General features: G+C 43.2%; 1 protein-coding gene across 2 annotated transcripts in view; it reads right to left on the bottom strand.

Annotated features, from left to right (window-relative positions):
* The window catches only part of SAMD12 (sterile alpha motif domain containing 12), an 827,678-nt gene that overhangs the window by 249,999 nt on the left and 565,332 nt on the right, over nucleotides 1-12,347 (bottom strand). Inside the window, exon 5 of one of the 2 annotated variants that reach the window (XM_044295734.1) lies at nucleotides 3,305-7,644. The exons of the other annotated variant lie outside the window; for it this stretch is intronic. Coding sequence (XP_044151669.1) covers nucleotides 7,628-7,644 — 17 coding nt within the window. The 3' untranslated portion in view covers nucleotides 3,305-7,627. Of the gene's footprint in view, nucleotides 1-3,304; nucleotides 7,645-12,347 lie in introns of those variants that run through there. 2 annotated transcript variants of the gene reach the window in all.

Raw genomic sequence — 12,347 nt, 5'->3', positions numbered from 1 at the left:
CTTCTCCTTTCCAGAGATAATCCATCCCACCTCACTGGTGTGGCATATCAAGGTGCTGATTAGACAGCATGAATATTGCACAGGTGTGCCTTAGACTGCCCACAATAAAAGCCACTCTGAAATGTGCAGTTTGATCACACAGCACAATGCCACAGATGTTGCAATGTTTGAGGGAGCGTGCAATTGGCATGCTGACTGCAGGAAGGTCTATCAGAGCTGTTGCCCGTGCAATGAATGTTCATTTATCTACCATAAGCCGTCTCCAGAGAATTTGGCAGTACATCCAACCGGCCTCACAACCGCAGACCACATGTAACTACACCAGCCCAGGACCTCCACATCTAGCATGTTCACCTCCACGATTGTCTGAGACCAGCCACCCGGACAGCTGCAGAAACTATCGGTTTGCATAACCAAAGAATTTCTGCGCAAACTGTCAGAAACCGTCTCAGGGAAGCTCATGCTTGTCATCCTCATTGGGGCCTGGACCTGACTGCAGTTCGTTGTCATAACCAACTTGAGTGGGCAAATGCTCACATTCGATGGCGTCTGGCACGTTGGAGAGGCGTTCTGTTCATGTATGAGTCTCGGTTTTCACTGTTCAGGGCAGATGACAGACAGCGTGTGTGTGAGCAGTTTGCTGACGTCAACGTTGTGGATCGAGTGGCCCATGGTGGCGGTGGGATTATGGTATGGGCAGGCGTATGTTATGGACAACGAACACAGGTGCATTTTATTGATGGCATTTTGAATGCACAGAGATACCGTGACGAGATCCTGAGGCCCATTGTTGTGCCATTCATCCACGACCATCACCTTATGTTGCAGCATGATAATGCATGGCCCCTTATTGCAAGGATCTGTACACAATTCCTGGAAGCTAATAAACATCCGAGTTCTTGCATGGCCAGCATACTCACCGGACATGTCACCCATTGAGCTCTAGATCGGCGTATACGACAGCGTGTTCCAGTTCCTGGCAATATTCTGCAACTTCGCACAGCTTTTGAAGAGGAGTGGACCAACATTCCACAGGCCACAATCAATAACCTAATAAACTCTATGCAACGGAGATGTGTTGCACTGTGTGAGGAAAATGGTGGCCACACCAGATACTGACTGGTTTTCTGACATCCCCCCAAGTAAGGCAAAACTGTGCACATTTCAGAGTGGCCTTTTATTGTGGGCAGTCTAAGGCATACCTGTGCAATATTCATGCTGTCTAATCAGCACCTTGATATGCCACACCTGTGAGATGGGATGGATTATCTCGGCAATGGAGAAGTGCTCACTAACACAGATTTAGACAGATTTGTGAACAATATTTGAGAGTAATGGGTCTTTTGTGTATGTAGAAAATGTTTCAGATCTTTGAGTTCAGCTCATGCAAAATGGGAGCAAAACCGAAAGTGTTGCATTCATATTTTTGTTCAGTATATATTAATTATTAGAAAACCAGAGTGAAAAACAATTTGGTGGCCACTGTGGCTCCCATGGCCATAACTTTTGTCACAGAGGGTCTTCAGACTCCCCTATGCCTAATTATGCAGTGTATAGTAGATATGAAATTTATGAGTCTAGGAAAGTTGGGTGAGTCTAGGAAAATGGACATACCGGCAGCTGAATTTTTAATATCTTCACAGAAGAGAAACATTTTTATATTAAAAATTTTATTTGTCATTTTATAGGAACACTGGTATAGAAACCACGTTTTGTGAATCAATTGAGGGGGTCTACCATTCAGGATCCATTAGCCAATGTAGAGAACACCTTCATAGAAAGTCTTTCATTCTGGAGGATCCAAACACATCATCACATTACACAGACAGGCCACTGATAGAAATGGGAACTGTGTAGTGCTTTATTTCCCCGGTAGTGGTGCTGCAGGGTTATAGAACAGTTTCTGATGGATTCCCCCATAGATGATTGCTGATCGCTCTTGGTCCCAAAACAAAAGTACAGTTTGTAAAATACAAAATAAGAAATGCAGATGTGTCCATACTCCTTTGAAAACTCTCTTCTTAGCTCAACTTATCCAAATAGGATTGTGTGATACTCTGTCACAAGATGTTTTTCTAAGTCTGTGTGTGGCCACATGGTGGTTGTGTTGGGGATTGCAGCCTGACAAGTGTTTTGCTAACGCATCTCACTATTGTGCTGAACTTATTTCAGGCTATACACTACAATTTCATTGGACTCACTTACAGTATAATGGACTTAAAGGGGGTTTACAGTGAAAATTATTTTTGAAAATACAGGTCAGGAGAGGTAAAAAATAAAAAGGAATCATTGCTCACCTCCACTGATCTCCAGCCTCTGCCTTCCCGATGCTGTTCCAGGCCCTGCTGCTCTTCACTTCTTGATCCCGCTTCGATACATCAGAAATGACAGGAAAAGCCCTCTCAGCCAATCACAGATTGAGGCGGGTCACTGATACAGCCAGTGATTTGCTGCATGGGCCTTTATTGGCATTTCTGGTGTATCAAGCCTGGACCAAGAAGTGAAGATCAGCAGGGACTGGAGCAGCATCGGACTAGCAGCGACAGGTGATCAGTGGAGGAGAGTAATGATTCATTTTTTTTTTTTATTCCGTTCTCCCTGGAATCCCAAAACAATACAGTACAATACAATAATTTACTTCGGTACACTGTTGCCTGGTTGACTTTGCCCACCAGAGTATCAGAGAATCCCTGTGGATTCAACTCTTTAGGAGTGCCAGAAATATCTGAGCAGCAGACATGTGTGACCGGCCACTGCATCGGATAGGAGCCCATGGATCAGGCACACCAGCTATGCTAAGGGAAAAGCCCTTTAAGAAGTATGGAAAAGCTGGCTGACAACCACTATGGGAGTTGTAAATGTAGCCATAGTTGTCGACTCAAACATCGGAAAAGGATTTTTTGTAATTTGACAAAAGAGGATGAGACAAGTCTTATATCTACTGATACTTTAGTATTATATTGTTTTCCTTTAAGGGTCTCTTTAAGGCTTTTGGCTGAAAACTATATATCCGGGGCACACGACTGAAAAGTAGCGTGTTACATCTAGTATTAGAAAGTCAAAGAATTACAGATGTATAGTCCCTGGACAGAAAAAGACAAGTAGTCACATGTAATATTTTCCATATGACACTCCTTCCCCCTTCTCATGTCATAGGACACCTGTGCCATGGCTTCCATCCAGGCCGTTCCTCACACTGAGCCGATCTCAGGTCACTCCGTCTCCATGCATCTTACAAGGCTGAAACGTGAAAGTTTAACAAGAAACAAGAAACATGTGAGGATTAAACGCTGATGGGTTTTATTAACAACACAAGGGGAGGTAGATGCTGTCAATGGCAGATTTATGTAGACTAATCTACTGGAAGACCAGAAACATTGAGCCACCATCCGGAACTTCAGTCATTTATGTCTTGATTTATTAACCATATGTTTATAATCGGAAATTACTAATCACACACCCATATTATGAATGCAACATGGGGACCTCCTGTGGTTCCACTGAACCAGACTCCGATCACCATAGGTTTAATAATGTACATTACTCACATTTTCCAACTTCCCAAACAAATTTCACACACCTCATGAGCCTATAGAAATATCCTGACACGACTCAAGATATAAAACAGAAGTTAATCGTGTCTCTTACCCAGATATGATGCTTACTTTCCTTGCTCTATACATGATAGATGGCAGCAGGAAAGTGACCTCTTTAATGCAGGTGCCTATAACAATGATCATTACTGGTTGCACATGTGCTTTTTACCATCCATCAACATTATGTCTTTTGGTTGTGTGCCCAGTCTCTTTACATTATTTTGACAGTAGTGATGTTATGAGTATGTAGAACAATTTCCTGGATCTCATTCACTGGGGAACAGGATCTTAGACAAGTCAAGCTGTAGGAGCAGTGTGCTATATATTGGTTTATGACTTTGATCAATATCCATTGACACTAAGGCAAACCTTTAAGACAGAATCTAAATGGATAAAAAAATTAAATGGAGCCCCCTCCTTGAAGTGTCTTTTCAAGTGGCCTTGGCCCCTTATCTTGACACATTAGAGATTGGGGTTTGTTTGACCCGTGTAGGAAAACCCTTGGCCTATTCCTTCATCCATTGCATCCCGAGCCAGGAGGAATGGTCTCAGAGGGAAATGTGGTGTTTCAAGTGATGTCCAGTTTTGACTTGGGAGGCAAAACTCAGATTGCCCCCAAGCAACTTGCACATGTTACCACCATTAAAGCTTGTGGTCTGTTGGACCATTGTAGAGTAAACCCTTGGTCACTTCCTTCATCTACTGTATCATGAGCCAGGAAGAATGGTCTCAGAGAAAAATCTAAATGTGGTGTCTCAAGTGGTGTCCAGTTTTGACTTGGGGGCCAAATTTAGGTTGCCCCCAAGCAACTTGTACACATCACATCATCTTTTTCCCTTGTGTTTTTTTTTTGTGTGTTTTGTACAGCTTAGATCAGGTAGTTTTGCAAATTTGTTGAAGAAGAAGTGGGCACCTGGTAACTAAACAAACCTCTCCAAAGTGTACTCTATGGGGTTGGAGGGCAAAGATTGGGAAAAGCAGGTTTGGGGTCAGGCCCGCAGAAAGTGTGTGGTCTTTCTCTATGGTACAATAGGTATGCCACCATTTGTTTGATGACACCACAGAGCTTCTAGAATCCAGAGTCACGCCATTCATGAAAAATAAATGCGGCTAACCTTAGCTGGGTCCACCTCCTCATGGGTGCCATGACAGATGAAGAGTTGCCTCTAAAGTTACGTAAACCACGTGGAAGAGGAAAATGAACCATTGTCTGCTACAATTGTATTGATAATGTGTTTCATGATGCAGAGCATGAGGATGGAGACAAATCCATTCCTCTGAGGTGTCATTCTCCGAGAAGTGTTTTTAATCCCTTAAACACAGATAAATGCTCTTCACTGCAGTAAACCACTTTACTTTTCACAATCAGACTTCTCAGTGGATGACTTTTTTTTTTGAGTTACAAGGAAACTCCAGTCAGCAAGGAATGTCAGCGAGTCCCTAAACCTGCACCTCTAGTAGGATTAGACTTCTCAAGAACATTGACTGGTTTGAAAGGAACAGATTAGTAAAGTTCCTCCATGTTCTGATAAACTACATTTTGCTCTTATGTATCTTAGCTGTGCTGCTTTTTGTTGCGCTTTGTTCAGATTTCCGGCCAACATAAGATTTACTAAGATTTTCTCATTTCTTGAAATACTCTTTGTGGCCGTTTTATCTGTGTTACCACATGTCTACAAACACTACAGATAAAAACATTGTAAAGCAAACCACAAATATCAAAGGAGGTGAATGATTGCTTACAAAAAATGTCATGTGACTTGTCAATCACAGCACAAAAGACGGGCTGAATACATACGGGTGGCGGATTACCCTTAGGGCTAAGAATTAGTAAAGTCATAAGATAGGTTTTCAACTTTGAAGGTGAAATCAAGGGAAGAAACAAAAAGGAAAAAAGCAAGAGTAAAAAAGGGGGAAATAAATTATGTGAAAAAGTTGCTAAATTGATCTTTTATATGCAGAGGAAAAGATGGTTTCATCATCGGTATAGGAAAGGCTTCTTTACATTTAAAGAAGTTGTCTCATTTCTTGTCTTCAGGTAGGCAGGCTTGGGCTGGTGCTAACATGACTAGCAGTACAACCCAGAGGCCTTGGAACGCTGTGCTTCCCTCCTCTGGCCTGTACGCCCATGCTACCGAGGCTGCTAATGATTCAATAACAGCATTAGTCGGCTCAGCAGAACGATAGCAGCCTGGGTGAAGCACTGTGGCAGATCCATAGGACATACAAGGTGGCTAGCAAAAGGCGCTTCAGATACAGGCAATACGAGGTGGCCCGGAACAGGCGCTAATGTGCATGTGCAGGAGACTATGCTCGCGCGCCTGCTATCCTGGCCACCATAAGGGCCAGCTTTGCTTCCTCTCACAGCACATCCACGGTCACCACTGCAATGCTTCACCTAGGGACGAGCAGTTTATATTAATTAGGATGTGTAAAAACAGGAGGCATTATGGTAACATAGAGTATATTGGTAAGTTACTGGTATTAGGTTATTACACATATATCACTTTATGAGATGAGACAACCCCTTTAATTTATTCATACATAGAGAAATGGCCCAATGCAGAGATCCGGGGAATAAAATTATTTACTAGCACAGACGTGTCAGGAAAGCATCTTTATGGAGTCAGGAAGGATGCTCTCCGTCCACAATTCATAACTGGTCCAATTGTCACATGTGATTTGTTTTGCCTTCCTCTTGAAGAAATAGCTTGATACCACAGTTTGGATGCTTTGAACCCGCTCGCGGCTTAGCTCCATTGAATGGTGCTAAACAGCGATCGGAAAGCTTCAAGTGGTGGGTGTCTGAACACTACGCCAAGAAGAAACATGTGCCTTCTTGGTGCGGTCATGGCTTTAAAACATCGGAGCCTGCGTGAAAATTCCGGCGGCATAAAGTGCCGTGTAAATAGACCATTGTCCTGGATTTGCAAAGCTCGATGGAGCAGGCGATTATATTCCTTCCCGATAATCACCTGCTCCTCGGGGGTGGTGAAGAGCTGCATTTACATGCAAAGATCGCTACTACTGTAGTGGTGTCCGCATGACAGATGAATTCACAGGTGAACAAGCATTTAGTTCATATGTTGGATGATCTGGTGCACCATTGGAAGATTATTAGGAACGAGCATTCCTATGACCGTTCTTGTCCAATAATCTGCCCGCCAGTTGCGCTTTATATATCCAGCTTATTTTGATGATTCAGAAGTAGAAATCTAAACAGTAGCGGAAATAAGTGGATGCATCGAGCAATCAATGGTTGCATTTTAGCTGATGGTAAGCAGTCTGAAAGCCAGAAGATGTCTTTTGGGTTTTGTTAGTTTTTTTCATGTCACTCAATTTTTATAGTTTTTTTTTTTTTTTTAAGACTGATAACACAGAGGAGATATGTCTCTGATTTATTCCCCTGTTGTACAATGTCAGTCCGGTACAGTACCTTCACGCAGCTTAGAAATGATTTTAGGCCTGTCATATAGTCATTGTAGTGGAGTTGAGATACAGCGTGATACACATTACAGAGAATCATCCATCAATGCCTGCTCCACTAGCCTACAACCTCTAGTTTGCAGAAAGGAGCAATGATCTTTAAATGACCCCTGCAGCTATCTTGTACTGAGGCATCCTTGCATAGAGCACTGCTGTCAAATACCAAAACTATGACATAATAGGCTACCTCCTAAACTATTAACATGTCCATGATTTTTTTTTTTATTTAATGACCTTAAGTGAGGGCTTAAACTATGCCAATTATTGCAAACAAATGTAAAAAATGGTTAAGAAACATCGGATCTGCTAAATTAACAAGCGGTAAAATAAAACAGCAAAGAGTTAGAATAGTCAGGACAGTCAGAGAACAGTGTAGGCCAGCCCTAAAAGATGTGGGCATGCTTAAAGCTGGGGGAGCTGGGGGAGCTGGGAATTAGTCTGGTTCTCTGGGAAAGAGCATTTCAGAGAACCGATGCAGCACAGAAGAAGTCCTAGACATGGGAATGAGAGGTTCGGATCATCAAGGCACTTTTCTGTACGTTTTGTCAGGGCACGAATAAATCTAAAATAAAGAAAATGAAACAATGTTACAAATAAAAATGTTACACGGTTTTGTGTTTACAGCTCCTATGCAGATCTATGTGTCCCCATTAAATCTGACTACAAACAAGCCCTGCATGTAGTCTGAGTCATCAGTGATGCCAGCTCCTTCAATCTTCTCCCTAGTTAATAGGTAGGCAAGGACTTCAAAGAAGCTGGAGATACATTGGCCTATGGCAGTGATAGGCAAACTGCGGCTGTTGCAGAACTACAACTCCCAGCATGCAAAGACTGCCTACAGCTTTCAGCCTACAGCAGGGCATGGTGGGAGTTGTAGTTTTACAACAGCTGGAGAGCCGCAGTTTGCCTATCACTGGCCTATGGTACCTAGAAGAACAGGAGTTGTCCCTCAGTCCTTCTCCAGAGTGATCTACAACAGGGATGCCCAAACTGTGGCCTTCCAGCTGTTGCAAAACTACAATTCTATCATGCCCGGAGAACATACTGATATCAGGGCATGCTGGGAGTTGTAGTTTTTTAACAGCTGGAGGGCCACAGGCTGGGCAACCCTGATCTGCGACATTTCATCATCAATTCCCTCTGGTAGGTTCTGAGGTTTGAACAATGTATACAGTTGCAAGAAAAAGTATGTGAACCCTTTGGAATCATATGGATTTCTGCACAAATTGGTTATAAAATGTGATCTGATCTTCATCTAAGTCACAACAATAGACAATCACAGTCTGCTTAAACTAATAACACACAAAAAAGTAAATGTTACCATGTTTTTATTGAACACCACCATGTAATCATTCATCGTGCAGGTGGAAAAAGTATGTGAACCCTTGGATTTAATAACTGGTTGAACCTCCTTTGGCAGCAATAACTTCAACCAAATGTTTCCTGTAGTTGAAGATCAGACGTGCACAATGGTCAGGAGTAATTCTTGACCATTCTTCTTTACAGAAATGTTTAGGTTCAGCAATATTCTTGGGATGTCTGGTGTGAATCGCTTTCTTGGGGTCATGCCACAGCATCTCAATCGGGTTGAGGTCAGGACTCTGACTGGGCCACTCCAGAAGGCGTATCTTCTTCTGTTTAAGCCATTCTGTTGTTGATTTACTTCTATGCTTTGGGTCGTTGTCCTGTTGCAACATCCATCTTCTGCTGAGTGTCATGCCCGGCTCTGACTATGTGCGGAGGTCGGCCAGAATAGCAGCACATGTTTAGTGTTTATTTTGGAGTCGTGCTGGATCCGCCTCCCATCAGGTGCACTGGGTGGGGTCATTAGTTTAAATGGCTCTCAATTCCAGTGCTCTGAGCGGGTTATAGAAATCAGTCTGGCCTAGGAAGCAAGCAAGGCAGGTTGTCTGTCCAAGCTCTGATAAGATAAGTGTGGTTTCAGTTTTTTGTTGTTTGCAGTTTAAGTTGTGTTTGTGTCATCTCTCCCATCCAGGTTCTGTGCGAGCAGGCTGCTCCTATTTCCCCTTTTCACCATCTCAGGGAATTTAGGGTGAATTAGCCCAGGCACGAGGACACAGCATTCCTACCACCAAGGTCTGCATGTGGGCTGAGCAGTGCAGGGAGAGAGGTCAGGGATTAGCTAGGAGGTGACCCTTCCCCTGCTTCTCGCCTAGAGCTTGTTTTTTGTTTTTTCTGTGTGTCTGAGTGCTTGTCCACCGTGACATCGAGCTTCAGATGGTGGACAGATGGCCTTAAGTTCTCCTGCAAAATGTCTTGATAAACTTGGGAATTCATTTTTCCTTCGATGATAGCAATCCGTCCAGGCCCTGACGCAGCAAAGCAGCCCCAAACCATGATGCCCCCACCACCATACTGTTGTGTGTTTCTTCCAAACTCAACTTTGGTTTCATTTGTCCACAAAATATATTGCCAGTACTTCTGTGGAACATCCAGGTACTCTTATGCAAACTGCAGCAATGATTTTTTTGAACAGCAGTGGATTCCTCTGTGGTATCCTCCCATGAAATCCATTCTTGTTTAGTGTTATATGTATCGTAGATTCGCTAACAGGGATGTTAGCATATGCCAGAGACTTTTGTAAGTCTTTAGCTGACACTCTAGGATTCTTCTTCACCTCATTGAGCAGTCTGCGCTGTGCTCTTGCAGTCATCTTTTGTCACCACCAGACATCTGAGAAGCTCTGACAGATGCCTTTCAGAACCTCCTCCTTGAGCTTCCATTGTTTTGGTTTTCAGTTCCTCATCTCGTTAGCCTCTCTCAGCTGTCATGTAGTTGGACTGATTGCATCCCTTTAAATTCCTCCCCATAATGTATTAGTGTGCGGTTTATACAACTTCCTGGAGTGTGTGTGCATGCTGATCCTATTTCCCAGTCTTCTACAAGATAAGTGTTGTACATTCATTTGTGATTTTCTGTTTGCTGGATCCCAGGTGACCCTGACTCCCTCCGTGTCTAGTGTAGGGAGCCGGTGGTCATGTCCCCTCACTATTGTAGGGTGTTCAGGTGTTATATAGTCGAGGTGCGAGGATATGCGTTCATCCACCATTGGGGTGTTCGCATAGGCTGAGCAGTCAGGGAGAGTGCCAGGTCTTATGCAGGGGTCTCCCTTTTGATCCTTAGTTTTGGATCCAGTGAGTCATATATTCATTTTGCATTGTCTTGTTTCCTGTACACCTTCCGTGACATCTTTACAGCATGGCCACTCCTAGGGAGAGTAGCATCAGTGCTAAACTTTCTCCATTTATAGACCATTTGTCTTACCGTGGACTGATGAACAGCAAGGCTTTTGGAGATACTTTTATAACCCTTTCCAGCTTTATTCAAGTCAACAATTCTTAATCGTAGGTCTTCTGAGAGCTCTTTTGTGCGAGGCATAATTCACATCAGGCAATTCTTCTTGTGAAAAGCAAACCCAGAACTGCTGCGTGTTTTTTATAGGACAGGGCAGCTGTAACCAACACCTGCAATCTCATCTCATTGATTGGATTCCAGTTGGCTGACACGTCTCTCCAATTAGCTCTTGGAAATGACATTAGTCTAGGGGTTCACATACTTTTTACACCTGCACGGTGAATGTTTGCATGGTGTGTTCAATAAAAACATGGTAACATTTAATTCTTTGTGTGTTATTATTTAAGCAGACTGTGATTGTCTATTGTTGTGACTTAGATGAAGATCAGATCACATTTTATGACCAATTTGTGCAGAAATACATATCATTCCAAAGGGTTCACATACTTTTTCTTGCAACTGTATATAGTTAAGGCATCTCTACAAGAAAAGGTAAGGATTTAATTAGTGCCCTGCATTTTACGTATTACTTTAGGTCTCATTAAATATGACTAAGGGTACATTCACCCGACTGTGCCGTGTTTTGCGGTCCGCAAATTGCGGATCTGCAAAATGCGGAAAGCGGGCATGTGCGTTCCACAAAATGCAGAACGCACAGGGCTGGCTCTGTATGGAAAGTGCCTATTCCTGTCTGCGATTGCGGACAAGGATAGGATATGCTCTATATTTTTTTGCTGGGGCCGCGGAACGGAACTACAAATGCGGACAGCACACTGTCTGTATCTTATGAAATGAATGGGTCCTCACCTGTTTGAGGAACCGATGCAGACCCATTCATGCGGTTGTGTGCATGAGGCCTTAGGCTGGTATTACACCACGGGGCGCAGCTGATGTTTGTCGGGAAGGAGGCATTCTCATCCACAGTATCGGGTGAGAATCGCTTTGTCCCTATGACACTGGCTGACCTGTTACATGTGCACTTGGCAGCTGAAGACATCTGTGTTGGTCCCATGTTCATATGTGCCCTCATTACTGAGAAAACTGAAGTTTTAATATATGCAAATAAACCTGGGCGTTGTGGTTATACCTAGAGGCTCTGCTCTCTCTTCGAATGCCGCGCCTTTTCCACTTTGATTGACAGGGCCAGGGGTGATTACGTTTACACTGTCTGACCCTGTCAATCAAAGTGCAGAGGACGCGGCAGTTGCAGAGAGAGCAGAGCCTCTAGGACGTGTAACGGCAACGCCTCTATTGCTCCTAGGAAGTCTATTATTTAAAAAACAAACTTGAAGTAAATTCCAATTGCCACTGGAATGGCACAAAAAGAACAAAAATTCCCCCAGCACATCTCTTTAGACAAAAAATATAGCATAAACCTGCAGGACGACAGGCTTGTAAATTACGCAGAAAAAGATTCTATATATTCAGCCGTCACATACTAAACTATTTATGTATCCAACTAGAATCGATTCAGCCGGGCAATGAGGGACACTTAGAGTCTATTTCAGCGTTATTCCTCCGTACACGCTGTAAATGTGATGCGCCCACCGACCGGCGCGGGGATACATCTGCTGAAGAGTGATGTGAAATTAAGGAGAGAATGAAATGTGTGATTTTATTTAATCACACCTGGTGCTCCAATCTTTCAATAACAGTGCCCTGCTACACCGTGTCGAATTGGATTTAAGGGGGAAAAAAAGTACGGATGGGAGATGAGTTAACCATTTCGAAGCTCCGGTGAATTTCAAATGGGAAATAAAAGATCATCAGTAAATTGCCAGCTTAATCTGACTTGGATTTTTACGCACTTTAATTGAGCAGGTGGCATTTCTGTAAATGGGGCTTGATTATCTCTGTAATTAAACGCTTAAGAGATTTATCAAAACTGGTATGAAGGGAAACTGGCTTAGTTGCTCACAGCAACCAATCAGATTCCACCTTTTATTTTCC

This window comes from Bufo gargarizans, chromosome 5 (assembly GCF_014858855.1).
Source record: "Bufo gargarizans isolate SCDJY-AF-19 chromosome 5, ASM1485885v1, whole genome shotgun sequence".
NCBI lineage: Eukaryota > Metazoa > Chordata > Amphibia > Anura > Bufonidae > Bufo > Bufo gargarizans.
Note: the sequence above shows the minus strand (reverse complement) of the source record. Positions and strands in the feature narration are given on the sequence as shown.